Source organism: Anguilla rostrata, chromosome 5, assembly GCF_018555375.3.
Source record: "Anguilla rostrata isolate EN2019 chromosome 5, ASM1855537v3, whole genome shotgun sequence".
Lineage (NCBI taxonomy): Eukaryota > Metazoa > Chordata > Actinopteri > Anguilliformes > Anguillidae > Anguilla > Anguilla rostrata.
Window position 1 is genome coordinate 19,736,433 of NC_057937.1, and position 25,408 is coordinate 19,761,840.

The 25,408-nt window shown below is 46.1% G+C and overlaps 1 protein-coding gene across 1 annotated transcript; it reads left to right on the forward strand.

The window, feature by feature from the left end:
- The first annotated feature begins 536 nt into the window (after positions 1–536).
- dis3l (DIS3 like exosome 3'-5' exoribonuclease) lies at positions 537–25,196 on the forward strand. The gene is made up of 17 exons (XM_064335551.1): positions 537–816; positions 4,575–4,728; positions 6,797–6,925; positions 8,908–9,043; positions 10,183–10,350; positions 10,566–10,644; positions 11,387–11,566; positions 12,921–13,090; positions 13,503–13,664; positions 13,862–14,112; positions 14,589–14,681; positions 16,460–16,987; positions 17,535–17,689; positions 19,137–19,315; positions 20,168–20,313; positions 20,895–21,066; positions 22,346–25,196. Exons 1-17 carry the CDS (start codon positions 687–689, stop codon positions 22,706–22,708), a joined length of 3,195 nt encoding a protein of 1,064 aa, XP_064191621.1. The 5' UTR covers positions 537–686; the 3' UTR covers positions 22,709–25,196.
- Positions 25,197–25,408: the final 212 nt, after the last annotated feature.

Sequence of the window (25,408 nt, forward strand, 5' to 3'; positions counted from 1 at the left end):
TGTGATCTGGCCTATGATGTCCAAGTATTAAAAACTGAAAACCTAGTAGCCTAATTAATCGTTTTTGTTTGTTTTTCATTTTTTGTACATGTGCAGGATTACATTTGTTATGTTAGATTTCGTTTACTATGCGTCTTTACAGTTTTGCATTCTATTTGCACATTCATTCATTGTGTAATTTATTTCAAAAGATTTGAATAATAACGTTAATAACAACTGTAGCCTATTTTATCAGTAATAATGTAGCCTGTTCCTCAATGTAACCTATGTAAACTGGCAATTGAAGAAGCAGATTCAGTACAGGGACTCAATTTCCCACATCCCCTAGCTCTGGTTAGGATACGATGATCCTTGATCGATAGTTGCCGTTTAAAACTACACCGAAATAAAACCACTTGCTGTACAGTGGGCAGAGGTCTACTCTTCTCATATATGTCAAGATAGAAATAAAACACGATCAATGGTAGGCTACTGATCAGTGTTTTGGATTTTGCAAATTAATGGTTTCCTGTGACGTAGAGAATCAGCGCCCGCGTTTGTGCAGCATTGCAGTTCTTCCTGGTCAAGGGGGTGGAACACTGGAAGTGTGTTCATCCGTCATGTTTACTTGTTGAATGGGTTGTATTGCAAATAATTTCACGAATTTGCTGGGATTTTATTACGTATAATCTTGCACAACTACGAAAATGATTAAGACCGAAAAGATTCTGCACCTCAAGAGTTCGCGTGGCCGGAAGGTTCGGGTAGTGCGAGAGCACTATTTGCGAGAACACATACCATGTTTCAGCGCTCTCTGTCAAGCCGATTGCGCCAACGGTAAATTAAATGTTTATATTTTGCATACCTACGAAAACAGTTTGCTAACTCTGGCAACCTAATGAAATAATACTGTAATGAGCAGCTAACGTCACAGAGAAAAACAACAACAACAGTGAGCCACTTTTTCTGATTGCACTCTAGAAGCTATTGTTAAAATATGTAGTTAAACTGCCTGTATAGTTGGACAGCTAACTCGGTATCCATACAAAGTAGGAACGTTGAGAGAGAACTAGATTACTTCTGAATATTTGAATATATGTCTCGGTATCTTTTCGCCTATTATTTCTATGCAATTGTCTGTAGAGGATGTGTTCCCCTAGCTTATAGCCTACAGGTAGCTAGGTAATCGAAAACAACTGGTCATTTTGTACGCACGTCATTATCAAGTCTGGTGTACTGTAAATGAATCTAAACAAAAACGTTATCAGTGTAAGAAAATGCCTAGTTACTCACGCATACAAAGCGCTGTCTATAAATTGTTCACTAAAACTTACGAAATCTGGGCCTGCCGCTAAATGTATGAAAATAAGGCCTAAATTACAACAAATTAAGAGAATGTGGTCGTTAAAAGTTTGTGTCACATGAAAGTGTGAAATGGCAATGATGTATAGTCTAAATAATCTGCAATTCAGCTGTATTACACTTAAAAATTTTATATAATTGACTACATTATATGTTTTTAACAATTGTCTGCATGCAGTTATTTTTGTGTATTATTGACATTATTTTGTTCAGAAAAGTGTTCACAAAGTATTTTTTATTTTTTTTGGTCCTATTTTACTTATTGGCTAAACTGTCAGTCCCACACACATAGAGTGCATTAAGGGGGCAAGCGTGTCTGGACTGGTTTGGAAGATTCAATATTTATTTAATAGGCCTAAATATTTGTCATTTTTATCATTTATAATTTATCTGTTTGTAAGTGTGAATGTCATATTCTGCTACAGAAAGTTCCCTGTGGGGATAATAAAGTATTCTGTCTATCTATTTATCTATCTATCTGCAAATATCTGTTTTATAATTGATACTTATTTTAAGCTGCAAACATACAAAAACTTGATAATCAAGTAGAAACATGTCCTTTCTGGAGTACAATTTTTCATCGCCTGTTTAAAACATTCATTTAAATGTTCCAGGAGGCAAATCAAGTTGTAATGACCACATTCTCTTCAGATGGTAACATGACAAAACACTGGGCCAGGTTACATGAAATAATTTAGGAAACACTGAATTGCATTGCTTTGCAATAAAAGTTGTTTAATTTGTGTGAGCTAAGTTTGCTAATATTGTTTGGTGTAACTTGGCCTCATATCAGTATTTCTCATATTTTATTGATACTGATATCAAGGCCTAGATTTAGCTCATTTTAAATAATGACTTTTATATGGTGCTTTTAATGCATGAGTAACTTGGCATTTTTGTGCATTGAAAACATTTTTGTTGTTGAGGTATCATTTCCTTTTGTACTGTGTTATGTGTAACTGATTGTGATAATGCATATACATTTATTCACCATGTAAGTTAATTAAACCCAGACAAGTCAAAATTCCGATAAGTGTTTTCACTGGGTTTTTGTATATTCAATAGACCTACTCATTATATGAATGTCAGTAGATGGCCTAGCTAATAATTAATTTAGAATTGTGGCATTTGCAAGGTAGGTACAGTAGCCTAGTTGAAAACGCCACAGCGTTCAATTTGACCGTTTTCACTTCAAGAAAATTGACAAACCTGCCATCATGAAATCCGTATGTCTCCCCCTTTGTGGCTTTTCCGAAACATGTGTATTGACCAGTCTTATATATTTATATATGAGTGCACCATAAGTTAACAAAGTTCTAAAAACTCGCCAACTTAAATGGCCACGAATGGTCAGATTGACTGTCATTTATCTTGCCTGTCTGTATGCATGATCATCTTGATCGCTGTGTGCAACATTGTTGTGAAATGACTCCAGTTGTGCCCAGTTGCAGCCCTGCAGAACCAGCCCCTGGCTGGGTGAAGCCTGCAATAGTGATCCAAGGTTTTAGGACTTACCTTGTAGTCATGTTGCTATCTGAGTCATGAATGGGGTTGGGTACCGAAACCCTGTAGCGCTATGGAACCAGTTCCCATATGACCGGTACTTACCAGACCGAATCACAGTGCAGATTTCGGTGCTTCATTTTGGTGCCACCTTCATTAACATTACACTCGCTGTGGCGACTCAGTGACAGCAGGCACCGTTCGCAAGCTAGCTAACGCTAAACTCAGTCAAAATGCTATAAGCGAAACTGGTGTGGCCGTGTTTTACCCAAAAGGAATCAAACAATGGGACATGCCTTTACAATAAAAAAGATGTTCTTTAATGTTCTCGTTTGCCCGTTATTTTAAAAAAGGTTGACTTATTTGTGGCACTGAATGGTTTCAGATCTTCAGACAAAATGTAATATTGGACAGCGGGAACCTGAGTAAACACAAAACACATTTTTTTATATTATTATGTCACTTATTTAATGAAAAAAGTAATCAAACACCATCACCTATGTGAAAAAAGTAATTGCCCCCTTTAACCTATCTGGTTGCACCACCCTTAGCAGCAATAACTGCTACCAAACGCTTCCTATAATTTGATATCAGATGCCACAGCATCTCTATTGGGTTCAAGTTAGGACTTTGACTAGGCCACTCCAGAACTTTAATGTTGTTTCTTTTCAGCCATTCAGATGTGGACCTGCTTTTGTGTTTTTGAATCAGTGTCTTGCTGCATTACCCAAATACGTTTCAGCCTCAGCTCACAAACAGATGACCAGACATTCTCCTTAAGAGTATTTTGGTTCAGGGGCTGTCTGGGTAGTATAGAGGTAAAAGCACTCGCCTACCACCGCAGAGATGTGGGTTTAATTCCCGGCAGCGGTACTTCTGGCTTGGTCAGACATTCCTACGAACACAGTTGGCAGTGTTCGCGGGTGGGAAGCCGGTGAGGGTATGAGTCCTGATCGTTGCATTAACGACTCCTACCGGTTGGCCTGTCCAGCAGGGAGAGGATCTGGGGGAGATAGCGTGAACCTCCGCACGCGTTACGCTCTCCCAAAAAAAAAGAAGGATATTTTGGTCCCTGCAATAATGGCAAGTCATCCAGGTCCTGAGACAGCAAAGCATCCCACATCGTCACACTACCGCTACCATGCTTGACTGTTGGTGTGATGTTCTTACTGTGAAATGTTGTATTTACTTTGCGCCAGACGTAATGGAATCCATGTTGTCCAATAAGATCCACTTTTGACTCGTCTGTTCATAGAACACCCAAAATGGTTTGGTGGAGTCCCAGAACCTTAAATATGGCTTTGTAACCATTTTTAGACTGATATATTTCAACAACTTTTTTTTATCATCTCTTCCATAACTTCCTTTGATCGTGGCATAGTGTGTACAAACTTTGTGGTGGCTACTTCACTCTGATGCTATGATTCAATATGAGTGAGGTTTGGGTTAGGGATCTATTAGATTGAACAGGGATCCAATTATCAATTTAATTTGGTTAATTGGTTGATTGATAACTAAGGGGTTGATTGATAACTAAATGTAATAATCATTTTAAAAATATGTTTTGTGTTAACTTTGTGTTTGCCTCTGTTTAACATTGCATTTGCCTGAAGATCTGAAACCATTCAGTGTGATAAATATGCAATAATCAGGAAGGGTGCAAATACATTTCCACGGCACTGCTGTTGAAATGGTTGGTAACGTTGATGATTTTTGTGTATCTTCCGCAGAAGGGAAGATGCTGTCGGGGGATCTGACGCACTACGTCGTGCCGGACGCGGGGGTTGTTCGGGACTTCCTGGAGGTGCTGGAGTTCAGGGAGCTGCGGGGGATCGTGTTCACGCAGACGGCTTGTCAGGCAGTGCAGCACAGCCGCGGACGCAGGTACAGACCTCCGCTCCCAGACGCTCCCCCGGCAGATCTCTCGTCAGTCCCCGGCCAATCCCCACCCGCACCACCGCATTTAAAAACGAATGCACTTTTCACCGAGGGCGATGTCATAGGTGTTGAAATGTCAGTCTCCCCTGTGTCTTTTGTTCTGAGCTCTGTGTGTTCCAACTTTCCTTATTTTGGGCTGTCCAGGCAAGGAGTCCTTTAGTACACTTTGCTACTTATTGCACTACATATTCAAACTCCCTCTTGCCCTACTGTGAGGTTAGCATTATTTCGTTTTTTTTTTATAATGACAGTCATGATTGTGACACTGAGAGCTCAGAATTGCTACTACTTTCTCCTAAAACCCTCTTGTACGCCTGCTGTAATTCACTCTCAATGAGAGACATCGGGTAAATGTAAAGGTAAACTAGCGCCATGACCATGCTGCAGCCCAAATGTGTATGGATCTCTCAGGCCTTATCTGCAGCTAACAGATCTATAAACCACATATAGTAGTCTATGGAGGGGGAAGTCTCTTCATTGTTTCTCTAGATTGAGTAATAGACAGTACATTGTTCTGCCCATTTTTATTTTGAGGTTGGCAAAGGCTTTTCCATCATACTGAGAAGCGTCAGGATGTCATTGACATCAGCAGCCGTCAGGGGGTGAATCATGGCGGGGGAAAGGGGGGTGCTGGGTAGGGCAGGAGTTAGCAGAGCACCGCGCGGAGCCGCTACACCAGTGGCACACAGAACGCGGCTGTGCCATCAGTAGTATTCTGCAGCGCGGAGCAGACCGTTTGTGCTCCGGACTGTATTGTGGGGGGCCGGCCCATGTCAGAGGGGAGGGCAGCGCGTTCTCCCCGCCGGCCGACCGCCGGAGACTCATTACGACACGCGTTCCGCTGATCAAGCAGAACAGGGACCGTCCCATCTGATGAGGGAGAGGGGGGGTGAAACTTTTGTTGAATATTCCCTTATCCGTCACCCCTTCCTTCTCCAGCTCAGCAACAGAACCGAGATACCCTCCCCCCCCCCCCCCCCACACTTCCCTCATTATACGTTATGAATTATTCCATAAATATTAATCCAGACAAACATGATGAACTGCGTAAGTGTGAGTCCCAGCACTGCAGGAGGTGTACTCCGGCTTGTCTGGGGATTTTTATTTATTTAAATAAATTTTTTATATATTTTCTGCTTACACGGACATTGTAGCATCGTTAATGTGATTGGGGGCTTCGTTTGGGTAAACCGGGGGGGTGTCTGAGATGGAGCTCGCTGACTGCTCTCTCTCTCTGGTGGTAATTACCGCACCTCATTCTCTGCATCACGCACAGGGGGATCCTGGGAGAAATCGCTGAGTAAGGGATGCCTTTTTTTTCCTCCTTTCCTGCTGTGTGGTTTGGAGCGTCTTTTTTCTTTCTTTTTTTCTTACAAAGCACTTGTCGTTAAGGTGACGGATGGACGCTGTTGCCGTGTGTCATATGTACTTTAGTTGTGTAAATCTTTTTTGTTCTTTAAGAGTCCCCATAAGGCAGGTGTGCGTAACTCCATACCTGGAGGACTGGTGTGTATGCCTTTTTTAGTGCCAACCAAATTATTCTGTTGGTCCATCGCTGTGTGGAACTAGAATAAAACATTTTCACCAGGGATACAGGTGCAATCTGCAGCTGTATGTGTTGGTAATGAATTTGTCAAAAATGATTGCGTTCACTTAATTAAGAGCAGAAGTTGGCATGCAATAGCAAAATGTATCGGTCCCAGCCCGAAAAGTTTAGCACATCTGTGTTGGTGCACTGACAGTGTGTCTGTGAGATCTGACCATGTGTGGGTGTGTCTGTGTGATATGGACACTGACTGTGTGTGTGTGTGTCTGTGTGACACAGGCACTGACCATGTGTGGGTGTGTCTGTGTGATATGGGCACTGACTCTGTGTGTGCGTGTGTCTGTGTGATACGGGCACTGTCTGTGTGTGTCTGTGTGACACAGGCACTGTTCGTGTGTGTGAGCGTGCGCGTGTGTTTGTCTGATGTGGGCACTGACTCTGCATTTGATGTGATTTGTGTTCACACAGACAGTATAACCGGCTGCGCAGTCTGCTGAAGGACCCTCGGCACGAGTGCGTGCTCTTCTGCAACGAGTTCCAGCGATACGCCTACTGCCCCAGAGAGAAGGGCGAGGCCCAGGACAAGTGGCAGACCAGGTGAGTGAGTGCGTATCCTGAATATGGACCAGGTGAGAGAGTCTGCACCTGCTGTGCCTGTGTTCAGAGCAGAATGAATGTGAATGTGTCTGTCTCTCTCTGTTGGGTGTGATTTTTGAATGCAGACTAGGTGATTGTGTCTTCCTCTGCTCCGTGCGTCCCTATCCTGAATACACACCAGCTGTGTGTCTTTCCCCCCTGCTGTGTGTCTTTCTCCCCCGCTGTGTGTTCAGTTGAATGTGTGTACTGTTGATATCAGAGATCTCAAATTCTAATCCTTGAGCGCCACAATGCCTGAAGGTTCTTGGTGTGTTTTGGCAAGTGTTTATTTTAAAAGAATGTTTCACAGTTTTTAGGTAGTTAGATTTCTTTTAAAATAACATTGCAGTTTTATTTTGATTTTGTTTTTTTTTTGCACGTTGAAGGATATTTTTGATAATTACGTTAGTTAGACCTGCCAGCTTTACAGTGGCTGTTATTGGACAATCGGGGGTTTGGGGTTTGTGGTCTACAGCAAGGAAATGCACTTCACATAACTCCAAAACAGCATGTATGTTGTTGTAGGTGTATGGTGTACGGTTGTGTGTACATGCTTGTATGTAGTTACAGTGTTTAGATGTAGATGTTGTAGGTGTTTCAAGTATATGTGTGTATATATATATATATATACGTATATATATATATATTGCGGGTATCTGATGCATGTGTGTGTTTGTTGCAGGTGTGTGATGCATGTGTGTGTTTGTTGCCGATGTGTGAGTGTGTTTGTTGCAGGTGTGTGATGCGTGTGTGTGTTTGTTGCAGGTGTGTGATGCTTGTGTGTGTTTGTTGCAGGTGTGTGATGCACGTGTGTGTGTTTGTTGCAGGTGTGTGATGCATGTGTGTGTGTTTGTTGCAGGTGTGTGATGCATGTGTGTGTTTGTTGCAGGTGTGTGATGCTTGTGTGTGTTTGTTGCAGGTGTGTAATGTACGTGTGTGTTTGTTGCAGGTGTGTGATGCGTGTGTGTGTTGTTGCAGGTGTGTGATGCGTGTGTGTGTTTGTTGCCGATGTGTGAGTGTGTTTGTTGCAGGTGTGTGATGCGTGTGTGTGTTTTTTTTGCTGGTGTGTGATGCGCGTGTGTGTTTGTTGCAGGTTTGTGATGCGTTTGTGTGTTTTTTTTTGCTGGTGTGTGATGCGCGTGTGTGTTCGTTGCAGGTGTGTGATGCACGTGTGTTTGTTTGTTGCAGGTGTGTGATGCGTGTGTGTGTTTGTTGCAGGTGTGTGATGCTTGTGTGTGTGTTTGTTGCAGGTGTGTGATGCATGTGTGTGTTTGTTGCAGGTGTGTGATGCGTGTGTGTGTTTGCTGCAGGTGTGTGATGCGTGTGTGTTTGTTGCCGATGTGTGTGTGTGTTTGTTGCAGGTGTGTGATGCGTGTGTGTGTTTGTTGCAGGTGTGTGATGCGTGTGTGTGTTTGTTGGAGGTGTGTGATGCGTGTGTGTGTTTGTTGTAGGTGTGTGATGCGTGTGTGTGTTTGTTGTAGGTGTGTGATGCACGTGTGTGTTTGTTGCAGGTGTGTGATGCACGTGTGTGTTTGTTGCAGGTGTGTGATGCGTTTGTGTGTGTTTGTTGCAGGTGTGTGATGCGTGTGTGTGTTTGTTGCAGGTCTGTGATGCGTGTGTGTGTTTGTTGCAGGTGTGTGATGCATGTGTGTGTGTTTGTTGCAGGTGTGTGATGGATGTGTGTGTGTTTGTTGCAGGTGTGTGATGCGTGTGTGTGTTTGTTGCAGGTGTGTGATGGATGTGTGTGTGTTTGTTGCAGGTGTGTGATGCGTGTGTGTGTTTGTTGCAGGTGTGTGATGCGTGTGTGTGTTTGTTGCAGGTGTGTGATGGATGTGTGTGTGTTTGTTGCAGGTGTGTGATGCGTGTGTGTGTTTGTTGCAGGTGTGTGATGGATGTGTGTGTGTTTGTTGCAGGTGTGTGATGCGTGTGTGTGTTTGTTGCAGGTGTGTGTATAATGCAGCCGTGTGGTACTTTGATCACCTGGCGGGGCTGAAGCCAGTCGTGATGATTACGGAGGATTCTGCAGCTGTGAGCGAGTACAGCAGCCTGAACTCAGGGGTCTACGTCATCTCCACCCAGGTACACCACCCACCTCCTCAACCTACATCACCTCTACCCATGTACACCATCCACCTATACCACCTACATCACATCCACCCACCTACACTATCCACCTATGCCACCTACATCACCTCCACCCAGGTACACCATCCACCTCCTCCACCTACATCACCTTCACCCACCTACACCATCCACATATTCCTCCTACATCACCTTTACCCAGGTACACCATTTATCTACCTTGCCTACATAACCTCCACCCAGGTACACCATCTACCCCACCTACATAACCTCCACCCAAATACACCACCCATCCACCCCACCTACATCACCTCCACCCTTCCCCTCCCTGTGCACTCCACCCACTCTCCTTCCCATACACTATGCACTCCACCACTGCTAGCACAGATCAGAGGAACCTCTGAATGGTTAAATAGCTGGATGTGTGTATTCATAAGTTTGGTGCAGTCTGTCTCTATTTACCGTGCAGAGTTGTCATAACTCGTCTCTCTGTCCCAGCTGCAGCAGTACCTGTATAACTGCAGTCTCTCTGTCCCAGCTGCAGCAGTACCTGTATAACTGCAGTCTCTCTGTCCCAGCTGCAGCAGTACCTGTATAACTGCAGTCTCTCTCTCTCTGTCCCAGCTGCAGCAGTACCTTCATAACTGCAGTCTCTCTTCCTCGTTCTGCTAGCAGTACCTGTATAACTGCAGTCTCTCTGTCCCAGCTGCAGCAGTACCTGTATAACTGCAGTCTCTCTCTCTCTGTCCCAGCTGCAGCAGTACCTTCATAACTGCAGTCTCTCTCTCTCTCTCTGTCCTGCACTTGCCCAGCGCAGTACCTGTATAACTGCAGTCTCTCTCTCTCTGTCCCAGCTGCAGCAGTACCTTCATAACTGCAGTCTCTCTCTCTCTCTCTGTCCTGACTGCAGCAGTACCTGTATAACTGCAGTCTCTCTCTCTCTGTCCCAGCTGCAGCAGTACCTTCATAACTGCAGTCTCTCTCTCTCTCTGTGTCCTGACTGCAGCAGTACCTGTATAACTGCAGTCTCTCTCTCTCTGTCCCAGCTGCAGCAGTACCTATATAACTGCAGTCTCTCTGTCCCAGCTGCAGCAGTACCCGTATAACCGCAGTGTCTCTCTCTGTCCCGGCTGCAGGAGTACCTGCAGAGTTTCTGGCCAGACCTGCAGGCTGCGCAGGAGCTGCACGGCTCCATCTCGCAGGCACTGCATGAGCGGGAGAGCGAGGGGCAGGAGCGTCAGTACACCGAGCACCTGCCCCCCGAGGTGCTGGAGGCAGGGATCAAATCCGGCCGCTACATCCAGGTGAGTGTGTGCTGGGGGAGGGGGGGCAGTGAAGCGGTGAAGTACGGGGTGTTCTGGACTGCTTTTCCGTTCTGCATTGCTGAATCAGCAGATTTGGAAGTTTTGTCAGGCGACAGTGTAGAAATTCATGGCGTCTTTCTGTCGCTATCTTTTTCTTTTTTCTCTTTCCCTCTCTCTCTCTCTCCCCTCCCCCCCTCCTCTCTCCTGTGTTTCAGGGCACCCTGAATGTGAACAAGCACAGGGCACAGCTTGAAGCCTTCGTTCGGGTTGAGGGCTCTACAAACAAGTGCTCAGGTGCGTGAGCTTACAGGACGATGTGAACACCGGTTGACCCTGTGCAGCAGTGCACGACCCCTGACCCTCTCACCCTGGGTATCGAACTCAGGCACTGGAGGGCCGTAGTTTCTGCAGGTGTCTGCGGTTTCCTTTCGAGCAGTGGCCAATTAAAGCTGTAAGAACAAGGTGTGGGGATGTGTTAGCCTGTCAATGACTTCAGTGAATCACTGGTGCTGAACTGAACATCAAAAACCTGCAAACACTGAGGCCCTCCTGGACTGGAGTCTGATACCCCTGCCCTGACCTCTCCATGCGGTATCCGAGCTGAACAGTGACATACTGGTGTGACCGCTGATCTCTGACCTCTAACCTCTCTCTGTGTGGTCTCAGAGCTGAACAGAGTATGTGACTCTGACCTTCCTCTCCTGCGTGTTGTGAACAGTTCGTGTGACCTCTGACCTCTCACCCCTCTGTCCCTGCGGTATCAGAGCTGAACAGAGACATTCTGGTGTGACCTCTGATCTCTCACCCCTCTCTCCTTGTGGTACAGCGATGTGCTGGTGTGACCCCTGACCTCTGACCTCTCACCCCTCTGTCCCTCCGGTATCAGAGCTGAACAGAGACATTCTGGTGTGACCTCTGACCTCTCTCCTTGCGGTACAGCGACGTGCTGGTGTGATCCCCGACCTCTACCTCCCTCGCCTCGAGCTGAACCTGCGTGTGATCCCGCCCTGACCTCACCTGCTCCCTGCGGCCTCAGAGCTGAACAGCGACGTGCTGGTGTGCGGCAGTAAGCTGCGGAACCGGGCGGTGCACGGGGACGTGGTGGCGGTGGAGCTGCTGCCGAAGGGGGACTGGCGCGGGCGCAACACGGCGCTAGCGGAGGGCGAGGCCGAGGATCGGGCGGGGGAGGAGCCTCAGAGCCTGCCCATGCCCACTGGTACGACCCCTGCCAGCCTCACCCCTCACCACTCACACTCTTATACCAGGAGTGCCCAGTCTTATTCAGAACGGGCCGGTGTGGCTGCGGGTTTTTGTTTTAGCCCAGCACTATGACAACTGATTCAGCTAATTACCTAATCATGGTCTTCAATCAAGACTCTGATAAGAAGAATCCGGTGCTATAGGGCTGGGCTAAAAGAAAACCTGCCACCCACACAGGCCCTTTTCGGTTAAGGTTGGCCACCCCTGTCTTGGACTATACCATTCGTCATATCATCATCATTATTACCACTGGTATCATACCTTAAATTATGATCATGATCGTCATTATGATTACCACCATAAGCCGTACGTACCATTATCATCAACACCATATATACCGTTATAGTCATCACCACCACCACCAGCTAGACTATCACCACTGTCATTACTGCTGCATGGAGGGCCACTGCAGGGTGTGAAAGGGCCTCACCATCATCATCATTGCCCTTATATTAATTATCATTATCACAGCCATTGCTGTGTTAATCACCATAATCTTTGTTACCGTACATAAAATCGTAATCATAGCCGTTATCATTATGATTATTGTCACAATCATTGCTATCATCATCATCGTCACCATTATCATTACCAATGCTGTCATACCTACCAGTGCCATCATCATCATTACCGCTATAATACTGAGGCAGCTGTACGTGCTGCTTAGCAGGTGGGGGCTGTCAGGTGCATTTTGAGTCTAGCGCTCTGCTCGTTGCTATGATTTTTCAATGATCCAGTGTGTTTTTGACTATTTCCCCCATTTGAATGCCATCAGTTGCACTGGTGCTGCCGGCCACAGTCGGCGCTGGCACGGCCTGGATGCGCAATTAACAAGCCCTGACGCTAAGTGCTACGGACAACAGGCTGGTGAAAGTGCACTGACAGTTTGAGGGGTATATGAATCTCTTTAAAGGCTGCGTAGTGCTCGCTGATTAATAAGGAGAAAGAAGAGCAGGAAAGACTTATGATGGCCAGCAGAGGGTGCCAGTGAGTTTAGCTGTAGCCCGCACTGCAGGGCATCTCGCTAACATTTTTCCGAGGAGCTCCTAGGTTGAAAAATTTAGGTACACTATTGCATCCCAGTTGATCCCAAATTATTTTTCCTGTTAGCGCACATCAATTTTCTGGAGCAATTGTTCCTAAAAACAGGAGCATTGGCTGGGATTTCGATTTTCTTTCCCGTATCATCAGAGAGAGAGGGTAACGTCCTTTTCCGCACAGAGAGCTCGCGCACGCGTCAGCGCGAGCGCGTTCACCAGAGCCGCAGACCCCTCGCTCCTCCCCGTCTCCCCCTCTCTCGCCCTCCCCAGGCCGGGTGGTGGGGGTCCTGCAGCGTAACTGGAGGGACTACGTGGTGACGTTTCCGCCGCGGGAGGAGGTGCAGTCTCAGAGCCACGCCTCCCAGCGCATCCTGGTCACGCCCTGGGACTACCGCCTGCCCAGGATACGCATCAGCACCCAGCAGGCCGAGACCTTGCAGGTACGCAGACGCACACACACACACATACACACACATGCACAAGCACAGAAGCATGCGTGACACACAGATGCACACACACACACCCAAGCACGCGCAATACGCGCACGGACACACACAAACACGCAGCGCACGCACACGCCCACTCAAATAGATACACACACACTTACTCTATACACTACATTATGTACTCTGTACACTATGCTACAATATACTAAAAACTATACTCTACAGTATACTCACTGTACACACTGTAGACGTTATACACTACAGACTACACACTGATTACACTGAAGATACTCCCACACAAACGCACACACATACATGAAATGAACAGCTGTGCCCCAACCCTGTCCAGTCTAGCAGGTGTGCAGTAAGTGTCCTGTGTGTGTGGTCTGTGTCCCCTCTCCCGCAGGGCCTTAGAGCCATCGTGCGGCTGGACTCCTGGGAGAGCACGTCTCTCTACCCGAACGGACACTTTGTGAGGGTGCTGGGCAAGGCCGGGGAGCTGGAGACCGAGATCCAGACCATCCTCACAGAGAACAACATCCACGTAGCGCCGTTCTCCGAAGCACAGGTGTGTAAACGTGTGTGACAGTCTTATGTGTGTGCTTGTGCATGCGTGCATGCATGTGTATTCCAGGGCCATGTCTCAGTTGATGGATTGTGTCGAATGTGTATTGCCTGTACAGTTTTGGGAGATGCCATTGAATTTGGCACTTTAATATGTGTATGTGAATTTATGTGCTCTTGTGTGTGTGTGTCTGTGTGCAGTTGCGGGAGATGCCGGTGAATTCAGAGGAGAGCCCCTGGCAGGTGGAGGCGGAGCAGGTGGAGGCGAGGCGGGACCTGAGAGAAACCCACCTGGTGTTCAGCATCGACCCGAAAGGCTGCGAGGACGTTGATGACACGCTGTCTGTGCGCGCGCTGCCCGGGGGGGAGGAGTTAGAGCTGGGCGTGCACATCGCCGACGTCACTCACTTTGTCAGGGAGGGGTCTCTGACTGACCTGGAGGCCCGGTCCAGGTGAGGGGGGAGGGGAGAGAAGGAGGGAAATAGGAGGGATGGGTGCACCCACTGCAGCACTTACAGTAGTTATGCTGTAGTTTTATGTAATGGCTGCTTCAGTTGGCTACTTCAGTCTTTTACCTCTGCTCTTTGCCTGACCTTCTTGTGCAGCGTGCACTTAGTAAGTCTCTTTGGATGAGACTGTCCGCTAAATTCTTAAGTGTAAATGTGAAAGTACACGAGGGAGGGGAGCAGGGAGAAGGGAAAAGAGGGCAGGGATGGAGAGAGGGAGGACAGAATGTGAAGAGAGAGAGAAAGAAGGGATAGACCAGAGGGCAGGGGAAATAAGAAGGAGAAAGAAGCAGGAGGGAGTAGAAAGGAGGGATGGGAGATGTGGAGAGATCTGAAGGACAGTCGGAAGTGAGAGCAGAGAGAAGATGGAGAAAGGCAGACGCACATCCGCAGGTTTCAGTAAAGCTCATCTCGTCTCTCAGGGCCACCACATACTACCTGGCTGACCGGCGCTACGACATGCTGCCCCCAGTGCTGAGTGCTGACCTGTGCTCTCTGCTGGGTGGTGTGGACAGGTGAGTGGAGCCCCCTGCTGGCTGGGGGTGGCTACAGTTGGTATTTGTTTAATGAAAACATAAACAGAAAACATTTTCTGATAATGTCATAAGTGGCGTAGTAACAAGGTTGTGTGTGATGGAAGGTCAGGTGTGCTGCTGTATTTACCAGTGTGTCATAACTGTGTGGGTGTGCACATTAGGGTTGTCACATTATCCCATTTTCATATAGTTGATATGCCTTTAAGAAATATGGCGATATTCATTATTATATTGTTTTATTATAGTGTAACATAATTTTATGACAATGTGATAATTACCACGTGTGGCCCAGTGGCAGCATTGATCTCGAATTGCAGTTGCCTGAACACTGCTTACTATAGTTAGTTACAGTGTGATCAGCAGCACACCAGAAGCTAAGTGAAATAAGGCACTTTTTTATTTAAAATAAATCTGCTTAAATAAATTAAAACCTAATAAACATCATAATAGATATGAGCTTAAGAAACACAGACATTTAAATAGCATGAAACTAAATCAAATCGAATAAAGTTACACTCTCAAATTAGAATTTTCTCCTGGTTCTCCACGCTAACAACTCTGATATTTTCTGTTTCTTCTGGTTTTATGCATTGTTAGAAAAACAAGCATGTTAACCCTCTCTGGTCTTAGGTTACACAGCAGTGTTTGCGTTGATGTTTCCCGCAGTGCTGAACACTTGTTCCAGTGGTACTAGTAGCACAAATAGGCCTACACAAGAACTTCCTTGTAAATTTCACTGTCAGGAGAAAGTGAGTCTCGTTACTTTGCCACCAAATGAGAGCATCCTCTTCTCTGTCGATTAACGATAAGATTGCACATAAGATAATTGTCGTTAATAAACTAAATAACCAATATACAAATAATACTAATCAAATATTAAAAACAGAGCAACTAATAATAACCAAATATTAAAAAAGCAAAGCATACAGTCATTGTTGCGAGGCAGCAGAACTAAAATAGAAAAGATTGTGGGCAAGTTTACATATCGTAGCTATGGACAATCATCGGCGATATCGTAAATAACCCTAGTTTTTGTTGGTTAATGCAATGTGTACATGCAGGTACACAGTGAGTGTAGTTTATAGTCGTTTGTTTGCTGGCTAACCCTGTTGTGTGTTTGTGCGGGGACACAGTGAGTGTGTTGAGTATAGTTGTTTGTTTGCTGGCTAACCCTGTCGTGTGTTTGTGCAGGGACACAGTTAGTGTATTGTATAGTTGTGTGCTGGCTAACCCTGTCTTGTGTTTGTGCAGGGACACAGTGAGTGTGTTGTGTATAGTTGTTTGTTAGCTAACTCTGGTGCGTGTATGTGCAGGTACAGAGTGAGTGTAGTGTATAGTTGTTTGTTTCTTGGCTAACCCTGGTATGTGTATGTGCATGTGCACACTGAGTGTAGTGTATAGTTGTTTGTTTGCTGGCTAAGCCTGGGGTGTGTATGTGCAGTTACACAGTGAGTGTAGTGTATACTTGTTTTTTGGCTAACCCTGGTGTGTGTATGTGCAGGTGCACACTGAGTGTAGTGTATAGTTGTTTGTTTGCTGGCTAACCCTGGTGTGTGTATGTTCAGGTACACAGTGAGTGTACTGTATAGTTGTTTGTTTGTTGGCTACCCCTGGTGTGTGTATGTGCAGGTACACAGTGAGTGTAGTGTATAGTTGTTTGTTTTTTGGCTAACCCTGGTGTGTGTATGTGCATGTGCACAGTGAGTGTAGTGTGTAGTTGTTTGTTTCTTGGCTAACCCTGGTGTGTGTTTGTGCAGGTACGCCATGAGCGTGCTGTGGCGGCTGGACGCACGGTCGCTGGCGGTGCAGAAGGTGTGGTTCGGCCGCACGCTCATCCGCTCCTCGTACCAGCTGCACTACGAGCTGGCGCAGAGCCTGCTGAACGGCGACCAGGGGGCGGAGCCTTCAGAACTGGCCGCCCTGGGCGCGGCCGAGAAGGGGCGGAGACTGGACGAGCTGCGGGAGGCCCTGCAGCTCCTGACGCACGTCGCCAGGCTCCTGCGGGCGCGGCGGGATGAGGGCGGGGCCCTGGAGCTGGAGGGCGTGGAGGTGCGGGCCCAGTTGGACGCTGATGGGAACATCTCCGCCCTGGTGCCCCGCCAGCCGCTGGAGGTCCACGAGACCGTGGCGGAGTGCATGATCTACGCCAACCACTGGGTGGCGCGCAAGATCCAGGAGAGCTTCCCCCACCAGGCCCTGCTACGCCACCACCCCGCCCCTCGGCAGGAGTTCTTCTGCCAGCTGATCGACAGCGCCAAGGCCCTGGGATTTAGCATTGACACACGGTACTCTAGTGCCCTCTGCAGCACGGGAGGGCAAATAGCACCTGTAGTGTGTGGCATTGGTGTGTGTGTTTGCTGGGGGAGGTTGGAGGTTAAGCAGCTGGGCTGGTAACCACTGCCTCAATTCACAATTAAATGCTAATGTACCCTTGAACAAAGGGCTTTACTTGAAATTTGTTTATCTCAAAGTAAATGTCCAACCGTATTAATGGGTAGCAGGTAAACCTAAGTGCTCAGTAAGTCACCATAGATAGGAAGTCTACCCAATGACGAGGAGTAGCAAATGTAAGAAAACAACTAGTACTACTACTGCTAATGATAATAATAATTATTTTCATATTTATAAAAGACTCATGGTCTTTTTGAAACTCAGTATTTTAAGTACATTTACATTGAAACATAGCATTGAATGTACTTTCCATTACTCTGTCAGTGATACATGTATAAGCATAAAAAAACTTCTGCATTAATACAAACTCTCTCTCTCACACACATGCACGTATACTGCACGTGCACACACACTGATCCCAAATTGGTGTTGGTCCTGCAGGTCCAACAAGGTTCTGGCGGATTCTCTGGACCGGGCCGTGGACCTGGAGGACCCGCTGGTGAACCGGCTGCTGAGAATGATGGCCACGCAGGCCATGTCCAACGCCCTGTACTTCTCCACCGGAGCGCTCCCTGTGGACCAGTACGAGCACTACGGTACGCACTGCCCTGCAGCGCCCCCTGGAGGTCGCACTCTTAAAGGCTCATTCCAACCCAAATATTACAATACAAACTACATCTTTCCAAAAACTGTACACTTCATTCCCAGGCAGTCTTAATCTCGTTCAGCTATAATGCGTGTGGCTTGGGAAGTCCAATCAGGTGATAGTTATGAAGATATGCGTGTTTAGATGCATTTGCCTTCCATTTTATACATTTTCTGTGTTAGGTTCAGTGTGACTTTTAAATTGCAATGATGATGTCAGCAACTGATTGAATATTACAAAAGGCAATCCGTTGCATTGCATTTTTTTTTTTTCACTTGAATATACAAAGCAGGCATTGCAGTCTGTTAAAATGAGTCAGGGAACAGATAGAGTACCTGCTTTACATATTTTTGCGGGCAGGCAAGGAAGACAAGCATTATGGGAAATTGTAATTTCACTGCACTGAGCCAGAAGTTGCTGAGAAAAAATTATTTTGAATCATTTTAGCTTTAAGAATTCTTATGCTGTTTAAGGCGTACGCGTATAATGTTGCATTCATATTTCACCAAGGAAGAAGGAAAAACAAAATATATAAACTAACGAGATATGGGCAAAACTCTTCTCTCACTCCAGCTAAATCCCCCTGAAATGTTTTCCTGCAGAAAGGTCATGGAAAATCGTTGTGGACAGCTGTCTGACATCCCGCTGTCCCGGAGGAGTCGTGGAAACCTGCCCGTGTCTAATCTCCGATTTAACTTTCTCCTTTCACAGGAAATGAAATGGGCCTGTCTCTCTTTCTATCCCACTGGCTCCGTGCCATCGGCTGTCAAGTCCGCTAATCTCGCTGCTGATATCGCTATCAACTTAGCCTGTTCCCTGTCTCGAACATTAGCCTTGCTTTTAAGAAGTTACATTACTCACAAATTAATTTCCTCCAAAAAATGGTGTCTGTTTAACAGGAATTTCACTGTTGTAGCTGTGAGTAAATAATCATTTTTAAATCTTAGATGTATTGTTGTGTACTTCATTGACTGAGGGAGTATTAATCAGATTTCAGCAGGAGCTGTCTCTATGTTATACATAGCCATTAATGTACACTGATCTCCAGGGAAACAGAAAGAATCAAAAGGGGGGCAGTGGGTGCAGCACGAACCCTCCTGGTCTTTCATATGTAAAAAATGATGTTTTTACCGCTTAAAAATATCCTGAATATTTGATAGTTTGCCTTCATGAAAGAGAACTGTGAATTTCAATTAAGGTTGCCCTTAACAACGAGGGCTGTGGGCTGAGCAGTAATTAAAATTCCTGAAGCTCTAACCCTGGTTTCTGTTGTGTGTCTGTGTTTCTCTGTGTATATATGTGGGTTTGTGTCTATGTCCATGTGTGTGTGCTTACGTTTTTCTTGCGTGTTTCTGTGTTTGCGTGCGCGTCCGTGTGTGTGTGTGCGTGTCGCTCAGGTCTGGCTCTCGACAGATACACCCACTTCACCTCCCCGATCCGTCGCTACGCGGACGTCATCGTGCACCGCCTGCTCACTGCCGCCATCGAGAAGGAGAAAGGGGTGGAGCCAAAGGAGCCCCCAGCCAATAACAAGGAGCTGGAGGCACTCGCACACCATATCAACGACAAGAACAGGGTGAGTGGACTGGCGAGAGGGCCGGCGGTAACCAGGGTAACCATCCTGACCTGTGTGAGCTGCAGTTGTGCTCTAATCACATAGTGATTAATAGCAGTTGGCTGAATCCCTCTCCAAGGCTCTCCTTACTGGATGGCAGTTTGGCTTTGCGATTAGGGGGTCAGACTAATGACTGGAAAGTTTCGGGTTTGAATTGTGTATGTGACACTGCCACTCTGCTGAGCCATTGAGCAGGGTACTTAAACTGACGATGTCGTGCATGTTGTTCTGTAATGCGATGAGTGAGGTCATGCATGTAAGTAATGGACAGGAGCTTCTGGCAGAAGGTTTTGTCTTGAGAAACCTGTTCTGCTTGTGCATGTAGATGGAAGTAATTTAAACTGCTGGATATTTACTGAAGCAAGGGCACAATGACTGTACCCCACTTCAGGATTGAACCTGCAACCCCAGAGTTACAAGCCCGTTCACCCAGCCTTTACACCACAATGCTACCAGCGTGTGTATGTGTGTCTGTCTGTATGTTTATATGAATAAATTAGTGTACTTTTTCAGGTCACGCATCCAAACATTTATGCATGTTAACTATTCTGAATTACCTTTCTGAACTGATAACTGCACTATTTAAAATAAATGAGGACTTTTTTAGGAAAGGATGGGCCAAGTGGAACATATTTCTTATGCATCAGGAAGACACCGACAATGAACATGTTATTTGACGGCAATAATGAGAGTAATGAATGTAACTCCTGGACAGCTCACGACAATGTTTGTTTGTGTTTTATTTTATTGTATGTATTTTTCTTGAGTGGTTTCTTGAGACAAAACACAATAAGAATTTGTGTGTGTCTACAGGCAGCACAGCAGGCTCAGAAGCAGTCCACGGAGCTCTTCCAGTGCCTGTACTTCAAGGACAAGGACCCCGACAAGGATGAGCGCTGTGTGGCCAACGCCGTCGTCTACGCCGTCCGCGCCAACGGCCTGCTGGTCTTCATCCCGCAGTACGCCTCAGGACACGCTCTCTCTCCTGTGCCTAACTGCCTCTGGGTTAATGAATCTAGTCATTATAGACACGATGTGTCCGCTTACTGCAGTCAAACAGGAAGTAAACTTTCTGTGGAAACAAGCGAAAGTATAGTTTCCGTTTGGCCCCAGGGTTATGAGGATGTGGCAGCTGTAGGGGTGGGGCAATGAGCACGTGGTCCGTGTGTTACGAGGGATTGGTTGTTTTGGAGCTGGGTTGTTAGCCTGTAGCGTTGCTTGTTGTGGGGAAGTGTTAAGACCTTGCAGTTGCTGTGAGGCAAGGTCTGTGAGGGGGTGATTGTCGTGGGTCAAGGCTGTGTGTGTGTGTGTGTGTGTGTGTGTGTGTGTGTGTGTGCGCGCGCGCGCGCATGTTTGTGTGTGTGGGGTCATTGTGTATGTGTGTGCATGTTCACTGTTGCACTGTGTAAAGCAACCACTTAATGTACGTTGCTTTGGATAAAAGCGTCTGCCAAATAAAATGCAACGTCATGTGTGTGCATGAGAGAAACAGTGCTGCTCAGTGTGGCGCGGTGTAATACGTGTGCGTGTGTATTCGCAGGTATGGGGTGAAAGGTCCGGTGTACCTGAAGAACAGGGAGGGTCAGGTGGTCAGTGTGCAGCAGGACGGGAGCTGTGAGTGGCAGTCTGGATCACTGCAGAGACGCACCGACCGGATCAGCTGCAGTACTGCTGCCGGCACACACACCTTCTGCCTGTTTCAGCACATTACTGTGAGTACAGCACACACACACACACACACACACACACACCTTCTGCCTGTTTCAGCACATTACTGTGAGTACAGCACACACACACACACACACACACACACACCTTCTGCCTGTTTCAGCACATTACTGTGAGTACAGCACACACACACACACACACACACACACCTTCTGCCTGTTTCAGCACATTACTGTGAGTACAGCACACACACACACACACACACACACACACCTTCTGCCTGTTTAAGCACATTACTGTGAGTACAGCACACACACACACACACACCTTCTGCCTGTTTCAGCACATTACTGTGAGTACAGCACACACACACACACCTTCTGCCTGTTTCAGCACATTACTGTGAGTACAGCACACACACACACACACACACATGCACACATACACACACGCAGTCGGAATTCAATTACTTGCAGGACTCAACTGCCTGGGCTCTTACTAAGGTAACAGCAGCAGCTCATTTGAGCAAACGCTGCATTTACTTTGTGCTCCTGTTATAAATAATATAATGGAACATACATTATTCATGTGTGTATACCGTGGCTACAACTAAAATGCATACAAAAAAATTAAAACTAAAATAAAATATTAAAAACTTTTTAATTAAATACCAAACTAAAACTATTATGTACATATCCGCCACTTAGCTAATTATAATTCCTCTGGTAACAGTAGATGGCACTAGAGTTTGGATTTTACAGATGTGTCTATTACTATCATCTATCAAAAACATAAAAAAAGAGAAAAGACATTTAACAATGAAAGACAAAGTACGCATTAACTATTGGTATGATGCCTTTAGCTACTGGTATCGTGAGCAGACGGTCAGCTGTGTCATTTACACTGATCCACATAACTACACTAGTCTACTTTCGTATTTCCAAAATATAATAAATACTGCACCCAACCACAAAATGCTTTGCTAGATGTGTAGCAGCTAAGATTTTCTCTGGATAAAAATCCACATATTTAACTTTATTGGTTTTGTGAATCAACTCTTATAATCTGTTGCTATGGCTACATTTCCTTTTATTTCGTTTTTTCCAAGCCCAGAATTTGAAAGCTTTCCCTTAGTGATTGAGAACAGTAATGAGGCAAACCCAGATTACCATGTCTTTACACAAATATAATGCACAGCTGTCAACCAGTCAGAATTGAGTATTTATCCATGGCGTATAAATATATATCATCGTAGTTATTTTTGACTCCTTGGAACCTTCTGACGGCTGTGGTCGTCATGGGAAACCTGGGTTGTCCACGCAGGTGCGGATCTCTGTGCAGTCGTCACGGTGCCATGCAGACCGGTTGTGGCTGGAGGTCGTCAGCAGCCGGCCGCACCAGGCTCCGGCCAAGCAGAGCGAGGGGGCGGAGCAGGGGGCGGGGCACGGCCGGGCTGAGCTGGTGCAGGAGGTGGTGCGCTGGGCGGAGGAGGAGTCGCAGAAGCAGGCCGAGGGGCGGGCCGCGGCCCCGAAACTGTCCCGGGAGGAGAGGGAGTTCCGGCAGACCCGCACGCCCAACCTGTACACCCTCCTGCAGGAGATCCAGGAGCTGGCGCTAGTGGACGTGTCCTCCTGCGAAAACGCCACGGCTGCACTGGAACCGCCCGCCTGCACCACATCCGCCTGACTGGAGACAGAAGCCCCAAAAACAAGTGGAGCTATCAAACATCATCAGCAACTGATTTTAACCAATCGTGGCCTTTCGGATGCGGAGAGCAAATAGTTCCAGTTGGTTCATGTGAGCCAGTGATTGACAGTGTCGTAGCACCACCTATTCATGGGGTCATGAAGCCTGCCATTCCCATCATTATATCTGACCCCTGCCCCGATTCAGAGCCACTCCAGGGGGCTGATGGGAAAGCAGTGTGTGCTGCAGAACGTACCAGGAACCAAAATACATTTTATTCAGGGGGTCACAGACTTTCATCAAGGATAGTCTTACAGAAGCATTTAATTCCCACTGGTTCCCACAGGTTAACTGGGGGTGGGGCGTGGGGGAGTGAGAAGGAGATGGGGGGATTCTCACATGTAGTTTTAGTTGTTTTGATTAAAACCATAACCTGGGTCTCAGAGCATGTTTTCCCCCTAGTGACAGAATGAATTATAGCACTGTTTTCTATTTATCAGCAAGTAGTGCTTTTACAGAAAGTATATTTTTGTAAGCTTATGGAATATTCTAGACATTGAGCTGGGTTTTTTTAAAAGCCACAGGCTGTTGTCCCGGGTGGCTCATTGTGTTTAAGCAAACGCCAGGTCTGTAGCTCCGGGCTGCAGGTTTGAGCCTTGGCCTTGGCCTTGGCCTCAGCTATGCTGTCAGCCCACAGTTGCGGAACACTGTTCCACCAGGAGCAGGGTAGGCTTAAACAGGCCAAGGTCCTGAGACGCTAGTTAATCTGTACAACGGGCCAGGCATCCACACCATCACAGCTGTCTAACAGACAAATGCACTTGCTGCTGGCTCTGTGACTGACCTACTGTGTGGACTGTAAGTGTGACTCAGTTACTGCGTTGCATGGGTTAAGCATCTGGTCCTTGTGTGCAGGTGCGGATCAAACGGAAATAAATGTGGTGGGGAAGTTTTTAAAATTTAAATAAAAGTTTTTTTTTCATGCCTCAGGGATTTTTGCAGGTAAAGCAAAAGATGTGACAGCAGCCTGAGCTGCGTTAAATGTAGTTTTTGCAGTGTCAAGCAATGCATCATGTTAAGGATCATCTGCTGTAACGCACGTTTTTTTGTTTATACACCTTTGAGCATCTCTTCTCAAAAGCCCCTCTCCTGTCAGGGAAAGAGAGGTCGTATTTTTATGGCTTGCCCAGAAGGGTGTTTACTGTACTCTTTCCATCACGGAAAGCAGATGGCGTGTTTGCCTTCCGCATTTTAGGCAGGTCTTGACGCGCGCCGTTGAGGAAACTTTCCATGGAAACCTGGGCCTGGGTCTGTCATCCGAGGGCTCTGAAATCCTGCGGTTTGGGTGGAGGAGGAGGGGGGACAGGGCTTCCCAGAATTCCGCTTTCCTGAGTGAGTGTACTGAGGGACTGCCAGCCGGCCAGCCAGACAGGCAAGGGGAAGAGCTGAGGCTTCACAGAAACCTTCTCTTTCTCTCTTTCTTTCTGTGTGTACGTTTACACGCACACTCATATTTCAATATTACTCTGAATAAGACAATACCCTGAATAAGATATAGGTCATTTAAATGGAATATTCTGATTAAATACCCCGAATATGGCATATTCAGATATTATACGGATGTTGTTTACGGTCAGCGCTGCTGTTACTAGGCTACCCATTGCATTAATATGAGTCAGACAGCTAGCAGTTTGCAGGGTGCCAGGATGGAAGGCCCTGCAAAAAAAAACAGCATTTTTGAATGGATGGAGAAATTATCCTTCTTTTAAAAATTTAGAAAGGTAAATCAAATGCATAAGGGATGTACATGATCATTTTACGTTTAATCAGTCTATGAATGGCTGCATGTCCAGATGTATTTGAAACCCTTAAAAAATATTTTTATTGAATAATAATTAGAGTTTTTTCATCAAAAATGTTCAATAAAGTTCTGAAAATAGCTTATTATAGTAGCATCTATACACCTTTACTTTCATTTAGAATGCCAGAATCGTTTAATATGCAAATTTCCAACGCTTGCTGCAGTGGTCCTTGGATATATAGGCTCCTTTGGTAACAAGTACCAGATTGCATCCTAAAACTGTGCAGTCTGCCATGTTCAATGCACCAACGGTCACAATAATGTCACTAGTCAGCTTTCTGTGTGCTAAGGTTTCAGTTTACCACATCACTCTCCTGGAATTTTCTCACAAATTTTGCTTGTACTGCACTTTTCCAACTCAGATTTCAGGGAAGTACAGAGAAGCTTTCTACCTGCAGTGGAGGAATGTGAAAAAGGCACTCTGGAGATAACTTGTGCAGGAAAATCAATCTGTACAGTGAAAATGAGTAGAGGGGGTCATTAAAAGAACATTGATTTCTCAGTAGCCATGCAAACAGCTTATTTGGAATATTGTCTTTTTCAGAATAATGGCAATAACCAGAATATTGTGTGCATGTAAATGCAGTCTGTCTCACACATACTGAACAAACTCGTGTTTATCTTTTTCCCCCTTGTCTCGTCTTTGTAATTATTTCTTATTCAAAGGTCTATTTAAGATTTAGCCACCAGTTTGTAATTTTGGATACTCAAAGGCAAAACAGGAGTTGAGGGCTCTAATCAGTAAAATAGAGGGCTTAGAATAGTAATGTTAGGGTATGAATGGCTCATTTACAGGTTATGATGAATAATGTTAGGGTACCTGTTGAGTGGATGGTCAG